Source organism: Aulostomus chinensis, chromosome 12 (genome assembly GCF_037954235.1).
Source record: "Aulostomus chinensis isolate RoL2024-O1b breed Wild chromosome 12, RoL_Achi_v1.0, whole genome shotgun sequence".
In the NCBI taxonomy this organism is placed as follows: domain Eukaryota; kingdom Metazoa; phylum Chordata; class Actinopteri; order Syngnathiformes; family Aulostomidae; genus Aulostomus; species Aulostomus chinensis.
The window spans coordinates 23,432,411-23,450,920 of NC_141331.1; the positions used below are offsets into that span (position 1 = coordinate 23,432,411).

Below are 18,510 nucleotides of genomic sequence, written 5' to 3' on the forward strand. Positions count from 1 at the left end.
GCTTACGCAGGGACTGAGCTGTAGCTCCGCCCATTAGGGAATTCCATTCATACCCATTAGATGAGAAACCAAAACACTGACTGTTTTCAGTCGCTAATTGGTTGGCGGAGCTGTCCGTCAAAGAGGATTTAAATCGACGAAACGTATTTAAAACGCTGATATTTTCACAATTGTCACACCCTTTAGTTGAGGCACACAACTGTATGTCTCCACCACGAGCTGTTCAAGTTTACGTCCAGATCTGTCTCCACAAGGAACTGTACATACTAAAGACACTGAAAATATTAAATTACAGGAAATGTTTTAAAAAAATGTCTTTTTGGTCAGATGAGCGTGATCTTGTGATGGATGGTCAGTTCTGTTCCTTATTGGGCAGAAAATTGGCAGTCTCAGAGAATTAAATCTTTGACCTTTGAACATAGTTATTTACCCTATGTGACGTGTGAAATCTTAATCCACAGCTCTGGCTGAATACCAGTTCTTGTGGTTACCAGCTACCAACATTCTTTTGAACTAGTTGCATAAATGTCAGGATTTTCTGGGTTTTTTTTTGGGGGGGGGGGGGGCCTTAAATTACTATAAATTTAGTATAATTGAAGCACAGCCTTTGAGCCCAGTACAAAATGTGACACAGAAAATACGGTAAGATTTCAGAAAACATAACTGCAGATGGTCTGGGTTGGGTAGCCTTTCCTCTCCCACCATTGAATACCTCTGTCATCCACCAAAAAGCTGTGTCATTTTGATTCTCTAATGCCTTTGTCCAACTGCTATGAATAACCATTATTTGAAATTATTTTATTTTTTATGTTTGTTTTGATCGACTGAACAGATTGTGTGGAAAGATAAGGCATATCACACTGTAGTTACAAAAAAGTTTTGATTTGCCTTTAAGGCTACCAGTTTGAGCTTGTTGTCAAACGAAACACTTAATTTGAAAATTGTCAACTTGGGGTTCTGAAAATACGAGATCTTAAGAAAAAATGGAAAAAAAAAAACTTGATTGTGCCAGTGTGCTCTGTCCATACATGGCACGAGTGAAAATAATGTACAACTGCACCATTAACAATGCAAGAACAAATTGATCTTCAAGAAGAAGAGTTTATTGCGACAATAGCAAGTGTTTACAAAAAAGAGATGCAATATTAGTTACAGCACTTTCAAATAATGAGCTGGTACTGTTATATTTTGACTAAGCAAACAGTATAGAACTCATCATATGGCCACCTTGTGTCTACAAGATACTGTACAATACACGGCATCTTAAATTGTAGAAGTGGCATTATAGAAACTCATCACATGAAAAGTTAGAAAAAGGTGTATTATTCCTGGTCTAGAAATTCTATATGTAGCTTCACACATGAATATCATTCTGGTTCATGCACAAAAGAGGCCTTGTGAGTATAACCTGTTCTTGAACAGAAATGAAAATACTGTTGGTAAGATACTGTGTCGTCACATCACATAGTAAAACTCACTATACCAAATCAACATTAACAGGTTAGTACTTGATTTCATAGCACCAGTTAAGTTACAAGATGTGGAAACATTTGCCCCCAAAAATACTTTTACAAACAAGTTTTCATCTTGGCAACTTGGTTATCATGAATGGCACCAATGTCCAAATCCAGACACAAATTCTGAAACCCCTAATTATTGTGATTCTATCAGACCTGCTACTCTTAGTCCTCCAATCAGCCAGCGATTTTCCATTTCGTCTCTTACAAACAAACATATGTTTCTACACAGATGTATCCAAATCCCACTGGGAATGGACGGAGGGGAGCAAATGGGTGACCTGTATAGCTACAGTATATTTTTGTGCTGTGGGTCAATACAAGACCATCAATTCTAAGCGGAATGAAGTGCGAGGTGCTTTATAATTTCTTAAACCCACTCAACCATATCAACTGTTATATTCTCTATACATTACGAATATATGTAAATACATATATATGTATATGCATACATGTGTATATATGCATATTATATATATATATATATATATATATATATACATACACACACACACACACTGCCTGTCAAGTTTGGACACACCTTCTCATTTCTTTATTTTCATTACTATTTACATCGTAGATTTTCACCAAACGCATCAAAACTATGAACACATATTAGAATCTCCTCTGCAGCTGAGGATAAGTTCATCTGAGTCACCAGCCTCAGAAATGGCAACAGCACCTCAGACTAGAGCCCAGATAAATGCCACACAGATTTCTGGTAGCAGACACGACTCCACATCAACTGTTCAGAGGAGACTGCACAAATCAGGCCTTCATGGTTGAATAGCTGCTGAGAAACCACTACTAAGCAAAAGCAACAAGAAGAGACTTGTTTGGGCCAAGAAACACAAGGAATGGACATTAGACCAGTGGAAATCTGGGCTTTGGTCTGATGAGTCCACATATGAGATCTTTGGTTCAACCTGCTGTGTCTTTGTGCGATGCAGAAAAGGTGAGCGGATGGTCTCTACATGCATGACTCCCACCATGAAACATGGAGGAAGAGGTGTGATGGTGTGGGTGTGCTTTGCTGGTGACACTGTTGGACATTTATTCAAAATTGAAGGCACAATGACCCAGCATGGCTACCACAGCATCCTGCAGTGACATTCCATCCCATCAGGTCTCCATTTAGTTGGACCGTCATTTATTTTTCAACAGGACAACAACCCCCAAACACACCTTTGGGCTGTGTGAGGACTATTTGACTGAGGAGAGTGATGGAGAGCTGCGCCAGATGACCTGGCCTCAACAGTCACCTGACCTAAACCCATTCCAGATGGTTTGGGAAGAGAGGGACCAGAGTGAAGGCAAAAGGGCCAACAAGCCCTCAGCATCTCTGGGAAGACTGCTGGAAAAGCATTTCAGGTGACTACCTCATGAAGGCCGTTGAGAGAATCCCAAGTGTGTGCAAAGCAGTTGCAAAGGGTGGCTATTTTGAAGAATTGACGATATGAAACAGGGGCAGCACAGTGGTGCAGTGGTTAGGAATGTCGCCTCACAGCAAGAAGGTTCCGGGTTCGAGTCCCTGCTCGGGCACGGAGTCTTTCTGTGTGGAGTTTGCATGTTCTCCCTGTGTCTGCGTGGGTTCTCTCCGGTACTCTGACTTCCTACGGCAGTCCAAAGACATGCAAATTGGGGACTAGGCTGATTGGATACTGTAAATTGACTGTAGGTGTGAATGTGAGTGTGAATGGTTGTCTGTCTCTATGTGTTGGCCCTGCGATGGACTGGGGACCTGTCCAGGGTGAACCCAGTCTCTCACCGGAAGCCGCTGGGATAGGCTCCAGCACCCCTGCAACCCTTAACAGGATAAGCAGAAGAAAATGGATGGATGGAAAATATGAAACATATCTGTTATTTCACACTGTTTTTTTCTAAATACATAATTCTGTATGGGCTCATTTGTAGTTTTGATGCATTCAGTGACAATCTATAATGTTAATAGCCATGAAATTAAAGAAAAACCATTAAATGAGAAGTTGCGTCCAAATTTTTGACTCGTAGTGTAAAAAAAATGATATATATATATATATATATATATATATATATATATACACATATATATACATGTATATGTATATACATACAGAGAGAGACACACTGTACAATATCAAAATCTTTAAACTAGAAAAATAAAACCAATAGAGCTATCATATACTGTTGTGGTACAAGATAAACATGTATCTTGAAACCATCACAGATTTTGGAAACTTTTTTGATTAAAAACTTTAAATCACTGCTGAGATGAAGAGTCATTTTAAGAAACATGTTATTCGTTGGTGGCAAATCTCACAAATGCCCTCTCAGAACTTAAATTAGCCCCTGAAACAACTTTATGAAATGCAGATATTGAAACTGAGACAAAATACTTGAAACCTGAGGTCCATCACAGGCCTCCAGAACTCTAAACCAAACAAACCACAATTCATTTTTGGCAGCAACGACTCCAGCCTGTGTGCCACCACCTGTTGCCCCATGACTCAAGTTGCATGCTGATGTCAGGCAATGACAACTGAATAAACTCCATGAGAGAACCAGTTGAAAGCTCTGGGAAAACCTAGTAGGTATATTTTACCCAAGTACTGTATCTAATGTGAAGAGTAAAGTTACTTTGATAGAACCCCATCTCTAACTGAGTGCTGAATTCCAAAGATCAACTGGAGAAAGACTTTGATTTTTTGTATTCAACATAAAAAAACATGAGCATATATAGTCACAACAAAAATAACAAACCACATTGTTTTTTAAGAAAGGATTTTGGGCAGATTTCACTTGAAGAGATCAAATAATTGAGTTCATGACTCAGTAACATACATCTCAGAAACAATAAGAATTCTGATGTGATCTCATAGTGCTAATACACACGATTAAATCACAGTAAAGTACATATAAAGAGCTCCTCTTAAAAGTACTATTGTGCTGTCCTTTGATACTGAGGTTTACATGATAAAACATATCTATACTTACAAAACGAAGACTGCCACTGGCTCTGAAGCCACCAGTTGGCTTCACTAGTGACACAATTTATGTCTAACATTTTCAAATAAACACAATGGTTGTCTGGGAAAATGGAGAAATTTTGTGGACCCCAACTGCTCTCAACAGAATGACAATTCCCACAAACAAATACTGTCAATTCTAAACAGAGCACAGCACTCCAAAATAGAACATTTCTGACAAAGGCCTTTTCACGTACACTTAGCTGCCATGACTGTGGTAGGCCTGGCGGATTACATGAATACACACACATTGTCTTCAACTATACATTAATGTATGTTACAAATATGCAAAAAAAGTTTCATACAAGTTTTAAGAACATTTTCATATCAAATAAACAGAAATGTGTGAGGCCTACACATGCTGTAGAATCTATGTACAGTAATATAAAAAATAAAGCGCCTGATACCTGTATCTTCTCAAAAACCAATAACAGTACAAAACAGAGATGTATTTAAACAGAAAACACAGATTATTATTGTTCAACTCATGTAAATGATGCTTATAAATAGATTTAGCCAATCCAAAACTCTTTAAAATAACATACTCAAATTCTTCCAGGTCAGATTCTATCACCAGGTATCAGATGAACAAAATATTGTAGAACACTGAAAAATCAAAATTAAAATGGTATCTCTGAACATGCAGTATTTTTGGATAAACACAATCACTTTACTGTGTAATAATACCACAACATCTAGCCTCAAATGTAGCTTTAGTTGGGTTTGGAGAATATCTATGTCTTCAGTTTTAGAATTATTCATTAACTGTATTTGTCTACAACCCATCACCCTTTTAACAATCGCATCTGTGGACGCAGCAAGTAACATTTGTTCTAATCAAACCTCCAGTTTCACCGATGTTACATGAAGTATGACGGCAAATACATCCGAAATAAAACTACAATCAAATCAATCAAATTTTTGTTGAAAGTACCAGCAAAGAAGGTGTTTTTAATGGCTTGGGTGGCAATTATTAAGTTCAAATTTATTTTAGGTAAAATTGCAGTGTATGTTGCTGCCCTACTCCATCTAGCGTCCCCATTAAGTTTGTGAGTAATTTGTTACCCTTATCAACTGAAATGTTACCAAAACTAAGACAAAACAGTCTGTATTTAAGTATGAGCCTTAAATACAAAAATAATAAGAATGAACTAAAAGACTGATGTTGTATTACATCAAATCAAGGAAAACTGTTTGGCAATCCAATCAGCTAACACACTTTCCAATGACTGGCAGTTTGTTGCATCTTTAAAAAACATTTAGAAAAAAAACTGACTTGTCTGTGTCCAGCTGGTTCAAGCGTTCCCTATAGAACTGGTGATATACTGAAAAAGTTATCAAGTAGTGTTTTGAAATCCATTCAAAGACTTTAAGTGCAACTGGCTGAGCTTGCTTGACCTTGTTTGTGACAATAAACTGATGTAGAATCCTATTAAAGCTAATATTTGTGCCCATACATCCTATAAAATGCATGAAGTGGGTAAAAGTATCAGCTACTATCAGTGTTGCTCCAACATTTTATATTTCAGTCTTATTAAAGGCAACACAGGTCTTCCTGTGATAGTTGACACTTTCTGAAGAATGACAATAAATACACCACTGTGAATGTAAAGGTATACCATGGCAACAAAATACTTGTTTCTCATTGGTAGCTGATTGCTCTCCTGTATTAGTTCTTTGTGACTCTAGATTGCAGAAAGGGCCAGCCAGTATATTCAGCTTAAAGCCACTAACTGACAACAACACAAGAGCATAAAAAAAACAAAACAAACGTTCAAGAGTATCATCCTGTATAATCTGCATCTTCTATTGTCACTCCTATGTTCAGTAATCCACAAACACTGTGATCTGATTTGTTTCTGAACTGTTTTTGGACAGTTTTGCTGTTGTTTATAGCAAGTCGCCTTTGGCTTCAAGCCTAATGTGTGTACCATCTGGAGATGTCATGGCACTTCGGTACCAAGCCGATGCCTCCGCTCCGAAAAGAATGCAAAAGTGCTTGTTTTTCTATTGTACCACAACCACGTACTTGAGATACGGAACATTAGCAACACAGGAGCAACAGGTCTCACAGCTGAGTACCAGTGTTTTGCTTCAAAACTGTTTGAAGGGAAGCAGTCAATCAGTTAGCGCTGCAGCTCGCAGCATTTGTAGCTGCAGAGTCTCTCTCTCTCTGTCTGCACACTAGGTACGTCATCACCAAACTATTCTTTCAGCTGCTATGATTAATTACAACTCTACTGATGGAGACTTTAACAGATCAGGACTGGCTGTCTAATAATGTCCATGTCAATGTGTATCATCTGACTCGGAGGACAAAACAAGCTTATGTCTTTAGTAGAGTTGTCCTGATACCAATATTGGAAATGCCTCTGACACTGGCTAAAAATATTTATGATCTGTATCGGCTAGTATGCAAGTCATTGCACTGATCTGATAACATGTAATTCATTCGCTCTAAAATATGACCCTGTGACTTTTTAGTTAGTTCAGTTGTCTCTGACTAGTATGACATACAGGAAATCAACTGGCCGCTCTGAGAAAGAACAGAGTTAGCAAAATGTCAGAAATGGGGTAATTGGGCTATGGTTAGCATCTCAAGTTTTTAGTTTGTCAATACTCAACTGTGTATTTAAAATTCATATTGTTGGAGAGAGCTCATAAGTTGAGCTGATTTAAGATGACAATGCCCCCCCCCCCAAAAAAAGCCAGCTTTATACACACTGGTAGTGCCAAACAAGCAGAGCCAGGCAATCAAAGCGTTTGAAAAGACTGAAATGTTACTTGGCTAAGCTCAATGTTCAGGACAAGATTTACTCAGATTTATGACAGTAAAGGTCTTTGAGAGCTTTGAGTTCTTCAATTAGTGTCTTGTTTTGGTTCTCCAGGACGGCAACTCGATTCTCCAGACATTTAACATACTCCTTCTTCTTTCTGCGACATTCACGAGCTGCCTCTCTGTTGGAAGCATGAGACAGTTTCTCTTTTGAGTTTAGAATATTTTGCCATTTGAGTCGGAATATTTTGAATAATTTATGGGTCCTGTTGTCCCTTCCCTTGTGTGTAGTAATAAAATTGGCAAACATATATTTTATTAAAGTTGGTCACAGAAGGAAAATGTATAACTTGTGCTATGAACCCAATAGCAGTAATTTAAAAAATTGGGCAGAATAGCTGCTTCGGAGTCTGGAAATATGGTTCTGATGATAGCATTATCCTTTGTTTATTAAAATGAACTTTTTTAAAGATACAATAATTTGGTCAATATTGATGATAGCTTTACGTGAATATTATGAAATGTTGATTTGATTTCTTCTCTTTACATACCTGTTCTTCATGAGGCGGACTTCCCTTTTGCGGGTGACCTCCTCAGTGGCACCCTGGGTGGGGAGAGCGGGGGATGAGGCCATGACCACCCCAGGAGAAATGGTGCTGGCAGGGGCTGCTCTGATCTGATATGCCTGGACATCACCCGAGGCAGCTAGATGGTATGGTGAGAAACAAAATCTGAGAATAATTTCAAACTTACTTACAAAACAAAAACTATGAGAGAATCTATTTCTCATTAGTTGGTGCATGGGCTGAAAATGAAATGGGCAGTGTGACTTATTGTAACTTTGTTAAAACAATACACAAATGCCTGAATCCCAGAAGTGAAATACAAATCTGACAAATGAATATCCCACTACTGGAATATTCAGGGCCAGCCCTACAATTACTCCTCCTAAACCAGATCTTGTTGAACATGCACTAACCCACACAAGAGGAAAATAATAGGAACACAAACAAGGTCAACTTTATACTTCTCAAAGTGTTTTTAAAGAGGAAAGCTAAGTTAAAAAAAAAAACCAAACCGTGACACAAAAGCTGTGTGTTATCAAAATCAAATGAATGAATGAATCTAAATCATTTAGACTGCAAGTTTGTGAAAACTGGGCTGCAGTTAAAACATATCTGAATCATCAATTAAGGACCTTAAGTCCCATTATCTGTGTGTTCCCCCACCTTGGACAACCACCTGGTTACTGGGAACCAGTATCTGCTGGCCATCGCTGGTCTGTGCATACTGAAGGATGGTGGCTCCAGGCTGGGCGGCTGCTGCTGCATTGGTCATGGTCAGAGTTTGGAGGCCCTGAACGCCATCAGTACCATTGTTAGCTAGCTGGATGGCTCCACCCTGTGTGATTGCAACTGTGTGTTCGGTGAGAGAATTAAATAATAAGGAGGAGAAAGGGAATAAATCAAAGAGGTAAACATATCAAAAAGGAGGAAAATAATGAAAAAAGACTATAAATAAAGGTTATAAAAAATGCATCTCTTGCTAATATTATGGTACAGCCATATTTTATTTTGGGCGGCACGGTGGTGCAGTGGTTCACACTGACGCCTCACAGCAAGAAGGTTCTGGGTTCGAACCCCGGCTCAAGCACGGGATCTTTCTGTGTGGAGTTTGCACACTGGTACTGGTACTCCAGCTTCCTCCCACCATCCAAAGACATTCAAATGGGGACGAGGCTGATTGATACTCTAAATTGACCGTAGGTATGAATGTGAGAGTGACCGGTTGTCTGTCTATATGTGTTGGCCCTGCGATGGACTGGTGAACCCCACCTCTCGCCCAAAAGCTGCTGGGATAGGCTCCACCCCATCCCCCCGACCCTTAACAGGATCAGCGGTAGAGGATGGATGGATATTTCATTTTAGACCTTTGACAGGAAACTTAATCACAACAGAGCAACCAAAATAAAAGAAAAAGAATATAAAAAAGAAGAGACACAGCTTCGCTCTGTTCACTGCAAACATCAATTTGCCCTGCTGTGCCTACTGCTTGATAAATGACATTTGGAGACAGAGACAGAGACATAGCTTAGCTATGTTCATCACTGTCTGATATTAGGGTGATTACCAAATGTCATTTATCAAGTGATAGGCACAAATCTGATGTCACTTAACCTGATGTTTTTCATATGCTTAGTCATGTTTGGAAAAAAATCTTATGCATTATTGGTAATGGGTGATAAATTGACCATCTTTTTAATATGTAACATTTTAAAACACATTTTTTGTTTACAAATTTGTAACTTTTCTCATCAGCCCTCACCTCACACAAAATATCACCTACTGTATTGGCCGCTGCTTGTCTGGTAAATTGGTGTCGGTACAGTAACAGTGGTGATGGCAGGCGTTGCGGCGGTAGCAGAAGAATCCTCTTCAGCCTTTTCTTCTTCAATACGAGGAACAGCTGGTGCATCTGAAGAAAGGTCGTTCAGAATTTTCCTGTTGAGACGACAACATCAATGTTTTTCACAAGAACTGATTGTTGGGTGGTTGAAAAGCCTCCCCGAGTGATCCACTAGGACAAGTGTTCAAAGAAACTTTAAGTATGAATATTTTTGTGAGTTTTTTTTAAAGAATATTTTATTGAGAAATGCTATGTTACAATCATCTTGGTAGATACCTGGAAGTGTTCAGATACACATAATCTACCTGTATGAAGGGCGTCGTGACAGAATTTCCCGACGTTTTTGAGAATCTGTCACACTGTCTACTGACTCCTGTGAATCCTCACTCTCTGCTATGGTTGAGATCTGCAACAAAAAACATTGTATGAACCATTTAACATGTATCTATTCCTTCACACGCAAAATCCACATTTTTTCAGGCGGGATATTTAACAAGCAAGGAGAATTTTTATTAATAAGCGTCTTTCATTTCAGGTGGAGACCCATACTTGCAACCAAAAACACAAGGTGGAACGTGTACAGTGTAAAACATTACAACACAATTAAATAAAAACATACATGTTTATTAAAAGCCAGTAAGAAATTAATCGTGAATTGCCTCATTTATACAGTGACTTTCCACCTTGGTCCACTCAAAGTGCTTTACAATTTCATCTCATTCACCCATTGGTTGGGTCTCTCATTCGTGGATGATGGGAGGATACAACAGATGAATGCTCATCTCATCGGGAACAACTAGATGTTCAGTATGTTGCTCACGGACTCTTGGACAAGATCAGCGGGGAAGTAAGGATGGAACCAGCAACCCCTCTTCTGCTAGACGGCCACTCTACCTCCAATCATGCTACTTTTACTATATAAATAGAGTCCATTTACCGTTTCCATTAAAAAAAATTAGAAATGAAATATAGAACAATTACCTCACCTGTAAAACATAAATATTCAGGTATAAAATTTGTCAAACTGACAAATAAAATTGTACCTGGTTTTCTGCAATGTCTCCTATCTGAAAAATTATTATCTGCCCAATAAGGTAGGTGCTGACTCTCTGTATGGACAGCATTTGGACCAAGGACTATTCAATCACCAAGAATGTGTCTTTTGAGAGAACATGCTGATAAATAACCTGTCCTCATTAATGCAAGATGACATCATAATTCACTCTGAAGTGGAGTAGTTACCATAGAGGTGATGAAAATATTTACACCAGGCTCAGTATACAATGGAACATTTTTTTACATTTAAGTGTGTTGTCATAAATGGTGTGTAAAGGCCTTTTCTGATACAGTATGTGTGTTTCACCTGTACAGCCTGAACCTGCGGCGACTGGATGACAGATGGCTGTGCAGCCTGGATGACACCATGGACCTGGACCGTCTGTCCATTTGGAAGCTGGACCAGTGTTACTGTGGGACCTGTTGCTGTGGCATGGCCTGTTGTCATTGATACCTAACATTCAGAGGGGGGATGTATGACCTCTCTACTAATAAACTGCTGAGCATTTAGAATACGTTGCACAATATTTTCCAGAAAAATCTCCAAACTACTTTCATTCTAAGTAAAGAAAATATAAAACAACTTCAGGAGCTTAAACAGATGAAACCATCATCTGTTACCTGTGCCAAAGTGGCGATCTGTGCTGAGGTGATCTGCTGGTGTTCCGTCTCAGTCACAGCAGTCTCCCCCGCCTGCTGACCCTCCGCTGCTGACTCCATCTTCATTGGCTGAGCTGAGGAGCAGAACAGAGAAATTAACTTCCCTTAAGATGAATCACTCGCTCATGTGCTGCAGCTTCAGAAGATCATGTTACTAAGAGTTTACGACAATGGCACCGACTAGAACTTCATAGCAGCTCCAATTAAAAAATCTTGCAAAAACCAATATCTAGTTAACATTCTTGGAAGTCCTTGACATATTTTGCAACTTGGTGACAGAAATATGATTGAGTGTACTGCCCTATGCCAATTTCTGGTGGTAAAATTTCCAAAATAAGTAAAGCCCTTGCTAGCAAGATGCATCCAAATTTCATTCAGCATAATTAGTTTCCGCAATTATGGTCTTGACATTTTACAGTGGCTCTCTGGTCTTCCATTCCAATGAAATGAGAACTTTTTGTCAAACTGATAGTCAGGAACACTAACCACAACTTGTAATGATGTGAAGTTACATTTCTTGTAGTGAGGTGGCGAGGCTGCACCTACAGCTGTACAAAAACATACAAAAAGAAAATCTCACGAAAGAGGAATTTCACTATTTATGGTTAGATATTTTTGTATTATTAATAGAAAATTATCATCAGTATCATTAGAAACACCAGCTATTGTGATCACTGCTATATCATGACCCCCAGCCTCCCTAAGTTTTCCCCCGTCGCTTTTTTCCTGTTTTTTGCTGGCTCTCTGTCTAGACTGTCTTAAGTAACCTACCCAATAATAGAATAGAAGGGTCACACCAAAAACAAACTGACAAAATGGAAGAGAAGCTTGGTTTGTTCACCCTTCTGTAACATGTCTGATAGTTGTCATGTTGAGGATTCCACTCCTTTTCTGCATTAAACCCAATATCTATGGAGTGAGCGGCCATGTGCAGTGCCCGGGGACCAACTCCAGTTCTTTCTGTCTGTGACTTGGTCAGGAACACTGACAGGAGAACTGGGACCTCCTTGCTCTGAGGCAACTGTGCCAATCACTGAACCATGTACAGATATCAGACCAACACTGAATCCCACCAGTGAGTGTTTTGTATCAATTCCCTGTGTTGGTGACTCTGACAGATCAAATCAGCTTGTGTGGACTGGGGACCGTGGGACTCCACTTTTCATAAACTCATTCATTTATGAGAGCAAGCATCCTCCCCAGGGGGCAAAAATCCTTGTGATGAAAATAATAATGTCAAACAAAAAGTAAGAAGAATTGCAATAGAGGATAAAAGGCAGAGGCATTAGCAGTACATGTGTTGATATGTCATCTGGTCGTAGATCTATTGAGGACACAAACTACTCCCTGCCAGCACCATGGCTGGAGCCTAGCCCAGCAGCTTTGGGTAAGAGGCGGGGTTCACCCTGGACAGGTCACCAGTCCATGGCAGGGCCAACACATAGAGACAGACAACCATTCACACTCACATTCATACCTACGGTCAATTTAGAGTATCAATCAGCCTCGTCCCCTCTTGATGTCTTTGGACTGTGGAGGAAGCTGGAGTACCACAGAGAACCCACGCAGGCACAGGGAGAACATGCAATAAAACCAATGAATAAAGTGCACATTAAACAGGGGACAGTGCAATACAGAACAGGACTCAAATGATCTGGTGGGGATATTGCCGGTGGTGGGCACCTCCAATGGTGTCCGTCGAGCCAAACAATCCAGCGTGGTTTGTTTTACACCAGAAGGGAGCGGAGGGCTCTCTGCATCAGCTGTATGCTTCGCGGACAAGTGACACTTAAGACTGCTCGTACTCCGGTGGAAACTAAATTCAGCTTTACAGTGTATACATAGCACTTTATCCTGTCGAGACGGCCATCTGGCAGGGCTTTGAAGTTGAACTATCCATTTTAAACTGACGTATTATTTTCCATGTTAGTCCTACATTAACACTCATCTGCTCTCAAGTTTTGTTTTTTTTTTGTTTACAAGTTGCAACCGGCTGCATCTCGCGTGTGTGACGAGTGGTGTGTTCACTTCTGGTTTTCCACGAACTACGGCATGGCCAAAGTGTCAAAAAGCACCGTGCATGTTAATCAGGATTAAAAAAAACATTAGCGGCAATTAAGGGACGTTGGGCTAACTAGTTAATAAAGCGTTAGCACTGACACCTATAATGTATGTGTGTGTGTGTGTGTGTGTTGTGAGACTACCTGCTCTTTAATATCATCGGCCTCTGAAAACTCTTATCAGTTGACCCCTATAAACAATACATCTACTGAGTCTGCTCTGATAATCCCTCATCATTGTTTGGGATTCTTGTGATTGAAAACCACTAATCCTGAAGTGTATGATTGCTGAACAGTTGACATGTATACTACTGTTCACTCAAGAGCTCCACAGACTGCTATGGCTTTTCACCATTTCATTAAACGAAATTTGAAGTTTAAAAGTAATTTTTCTGATAAATTTAAACATTCAAAATGCAAATCTGACGACTCAAATGGAGGCTAGGAAATGATAATTAATGTTGTTAAAATGAAAAGCAAAGTTAAGAATAACAAATGGCAGACATCTGAAACATGAGCTTTTCTTGTCAGGAATCAATACCACACCAAAGGAAAGTCAAAGGAATAAGACTGGAGGGAGACTGAGGTCATTTTTCTTAGGAGGCATGATAAAATGTTGGTTTTGACTGCAGAATCTAAAATATATCCAGAACATCATCGGTGTAAAATGATTTTACAGCAGTTAATTACATGTGAGAACTAACAATATCATTGTGAATGCATGATAATCGTGAGTATACTGTTTCGACTAGGTAAAATCTAACGAGGATATGTGGAGTGTGACTCCAGGAGGGCTCTCGCACCGTCGAACGCTCGGGTCCGAACTACATGAATGTATCTGCAGTGCGAGCAGGGCTTCTTGCCATAGGATGTGTTGTTCAGTGAGCACGGTGATCTCACACTGTGCGTAGACTCTCTCCGCTGCATGATTGGCTTTACACATTTCTCCCTCTGCTTTTCAAAAATCACTGGGATGCTCTGCGTGTGACAGTGGAGCCACATGGCTGGGCAACGCCCCCTCAACATGCACCGGTCACTTCCCCGGAGAGAAATGGCAAAAAACACTAAAACAGACAGCACGTTTTCATTTCCAGGCCCGAGTTGATGTTTTCGATCAAATGCGAAAAACTGAGAAGGGCTAAGGTTTAAAATGGCTATACAATAGTGACAAGAGAGGAGGTTATCTAAAAAAAAATCAGGATGCTAAGCGTTTTTCAGGTACGCCGTTTGAGGAAAACTGCGCTAAATAGTGCTTAACGTGTCGTCCATCACCTCGTCATTTGCAGCTGAGAACACTGGTAAAATCTGACGTCTTTTTCGCCGTTCTGTTCACTCAGTCCCACATCTAACTAGCCAACAGAGCCACAAATGTATTCTTTTCTCCCAAAACAGCCGCAGCCTCCCCTCCCTCCATCCTGCTACAAACACCGCGGCGCCATGATCTCTTTGTTTCCTTCGGGCCGAACCCGACCAGACCTACACACTCAACAGCCGTGTGTCGTCTCTCTGTGCCCCGGATACGGCTCCGTCCTTACCGATACAGACTCCCTTCGACACTCCCGGGCCTCCGGAGCTCCACTTTTATTCTGGCCGACACGTAAGAGCCCGCGTCAGGCTACACCTCCGCCGCGTCACCGGGAACAACAACACGGAGATTGGAAAAGGACGCGATACCAGATGGTGACACTGGCCGGAAATGACCGATGTATCGCCGGAGAAGGGCGGAAAATACCGATGAGAAGCGAATTGAAACGAAATATACACAGTGACTCGCTTGGCAAAATGAAAAAGCATTTTACATAACGACAAGAAATTGTTTGAAACAGAATAAAGTTGCAGATGTGTCTTTGAATTATCCTGTTACTGACACGGTGTTTACCAAAAGAATTGTGTTTATGGGACAAGAACTAGCTTCACTTTTTATTTCTATTTTTGTATTTAGTCTTCTCCCTCCAGCAGAGCAATTAGATTAAACCTTTTGCCAGTAGAGTGTTTAGATCCGGATGTAGAATATTGTAAAGATAATTGCAATAGTTGAGCAAGTTACCAGCGATTAGTTCCCATAGAAAAAAAGCTAAACCATTATCAAATGGAACCAGACGTTTTTAGAGGATCTACTTAATTTGTTATGTGTGTCTTGTGTTCATGCAGAGACTGGATCTTGGCTGACATGTAAAGAAATGAGGCACACCCTGGACAGGTTCCCGAACCGTTATTCAAATTTACATGTGCATCAGCAATATATTCTCAATAAGGCCTAACATGAGTTGACCGCAAGTGGAAATCAGAAGATTCCCAGACAACATGATCGCACTGCCATGCAACCCCCTGCGTCTAGCACAAATGTATATCAGTCCATCCATCCATTTTCTTCTACTTATCCTGTTAAAACAGCCATTCACACACACCTACGGTCAATTTAGAGTATTCAATGAGCCTAGTCCCCATTTTTATGTCTTTGGACTGTGAGAGAAAGCCGCAATACGTGGAAGGAACCCATGCAGGAACAGGGAGAACCTGCACACTCCACACAGAAAGATTCCGTTCTCAAGCCGGGGCTCGAACCCAGAACCTTCTTCCTGTGAGGTGACAGTGCTAACCACTGCAACACCATTCCGCATGTGTATCAGTCCTTGAGTCGAAATGAAAGATCGAAATTGAGTCCATAATATATTTTTGGATAAGTTATCTTTACTTGAGAAAAGTAAACTATCAGTACAGTGAGATGTGTACTATATTTCAAAGCTGGGTATACAAGGAGTGATTTTGAGCTGAAAGATAACGATTCGTAGTAATCTCTGGTTGTCGCTCCAAGACGATGCTCCTGCGTCAGATATTACCTTATTATCAGATTATCTTGTGGGAGAGGTTCAAAGACGCCCGTTATCAACTTCTTCCACCCGATGATGACCCGGGACAAAAGTCTGAGTGTCAGAAATACAGGATCACCATCACATTGTATGACTGCTGCTACCACCTAGATCTATTAACAAACCAATAGAAGTGAAACGGGAAATTCGCCGTTGGCCTCTAATGATTTCATGTTGCAGCCTGCCCTTCAGTAGGTGGTATTATCAGACAGTCTGCACTGATGCTACCATCAAGATTTTACATCCATGCCAAGCATGGCGTGCTGATAAGGCCTGTCCCACTGTCACCAGTAGAGGGCGGCCAACGCCAACGTAACATACAGAAGACTCGTGGAGTTTGTTGATGTACAGAATATGCTTAAATACAAAAATAAACATGTTTTACAAATTCAGACAATAACTGCCTCCTGTCACGGTGGTTATACAGATTCTGATGTTACAATTATTCGAACTTGATACGAGACTGTCAGGTACAATATTCTCCACCATCCAGCAAAAAAGAGAATTCGATTGTATAAGCTAATGAGATAATCAAACCTATCAAAATATAACAACAAAGCAGTTGTTAAACTCTTGCACTTTATCATCAAGATAACCGCGACTAAATGAATGTGAGAGGTTTTCCCAAAGTGATACTGACAGATCAGTCGCTTCAGTTTGCTGAAAGGACAGCTTTTAGGTTGGGCGGCAAAATGTTTCTCTTCGAAGTCTATTTCTTCTCCTTTTCACACGCAAGCATCAGACTGGAAACATCACCTTCTCTCTGATCACGGTTTTGTTTTGTTTTTTCAGTGCTTCGGCTCGAACATCAGTGCAGCCTGTTTTCAACCTCCCCTCGTGGCGGCGCTGAAGAGCCGTGTGAACTATCCGACCATGTGCTCCTACCTTCTTGCCACCCCCCACCCCCCGCGACAGCGAAAGAAGAGCTGCTTGTGTGTCATTGTGCAGATATGTGGAGTTTATCAAGGCAATTCCTTTTATAATCCTCCTGATGCTCGTTGGTGGTGTTTTATCTGTTTAATAGCATTTTACTGCTATGCACCATAAAAACACCCTTTTTATTGTAACACCAAACACATTGTTTGGGGAATTGACCCTGCCTGGGTAATGAACAGCCATGAATTTGCAGCCAGTTATATAAATAAATAAATAAATAAATAAAATTCAGCGGAGGCAGGGTGCTGAGGGGTTGGTGGGGGAAGACATTTTTGACTTGAAGTGGGCAGGAGGAATATTTTACAGTGGTGGGTGGGGGCTGCTCCACTAAAGGGAAAAAAAAAGCATTTTTTTGGGTTTTTTTTCGGTTTCCTGTTTTTTTTGTTGTTGTTGCAGGGTAGTCACTCTGGCTGATTTATTTGATTACATAAAACAAAGAGCACAAGTGCAGCAGTTTTACTTTCAAGGCATCCTGCCTTTTAGGAATGTGAAAATGTTGAACTGACAAAAACTGTAGATATATACTCATCCAAGCTGTAGCTGCATATCGTAACAGGTGAGTGGGAAAACCAGAGTACACTGGTGGATGAATATGAGAACTGCTGACCGCAGTGATTAATTGAAAGGGTTCACGAGCAAATTGTAGTTAAATGTACCAGTGTGGTTACACTGACTGATATATTACATCATTAGATTATTGATTCTGAAGTATCAGAGGCACGTTACTATTGTAAGCACTGCAGATGGGGCAAGTTTGGACTTCTTCATGTTCTGTCTTATACACAGGGATACACACCACTCATGGGATGATTACCAAAAGAGGAAAGAAGAAAAAAGCTGCGTTAAAGGAACAGACCTTCTTATGGGGCAAAAAAAGTTTATTTGCCATTCTCCCTAGAGCCACATCAGAAGATAAATATCCCTCTCTCCTTTGGGTGTGTAGTAATTAGGTGAGTTCCACAGAAACCTACTGGATGCTTGTTCCCTTAGCACAATGAATAGTAGTGGAACCGGGTGTGTAGCGTAGCTCCACCCAACATCCCCAAAACCGCTATTCTCTATCATGGTTAATCCTGAATTATTAGGTTTGAACTTGATTTAACACTACGTCTATTCTTCTTTCTGAAGACATGGCATGTCATTTTATAAGCAACTCCGGTCCGTGAATTTACGTTTGAAGGAAGAAAAAAAAAGATTTTAAGATGTATTTAACTCCTGAAAACA

General features: G+C 40.3%; 1 protein-coding gene across 6 annotated transcripts; it reads right to left on the bottom strand.

Annotated features, from left to right (window-relative positions):
* Nucleotides 1–3,546: 3,546 nt before the first annotated feature.
* creb1b (cAMP responsive element binding protein 1b) lies at nucleotides 3,547–15,163 on the bottom strand. Of its 6 annotated transcripts, none has more exons than XM_086220836.1 (10): nucleotides 15,016–15,163; nucleotides 12,902–12,962; nucleotides 11,907–11,968; nucleotides 11,382–11,494; nucleotides 11,068–11,214; nucleotides 10,010–10,110; nucleotides 9,645–9,799; nucleotides 8,528–8,713; nucleotides 7,850–8,003; nucleotides 3,547–7,480 (listed from the first exon to the last, which is right to left on the bottom strand). In XM_086220836.1, the coding sequence occupies exons 4-10, from the start codon at nucleotides 11,484–11,486 to the stop codon at nucleotides 7,336–7,338; spliced, it is 993 nt and encodes a 330-aa protein (XP_086076962.1). In that variant the 5' UTR covers nucleotides 11,487–11,494; nucleotides 11,907–11,968; nucleotides 12,902–12,962; nucleotides 15,016–15,163; the 3' UTR covers nucleotides 3,547–7,335. The 6 variants fall into 6 exon arrangements, with proteins under 6 accessions (XP_086076962.1, XP_086076961.1, XP_086076963.1 ...); XM_086220835.1 differs by having other exon boundaries at nucleotides 12,898–12,962; XM_086220837.1 differs by lacking the exon at nucleotides 12,902–12,962.
* Nucleotides 15,164–18,510: the final 3,347 nt, after the last annotated feature.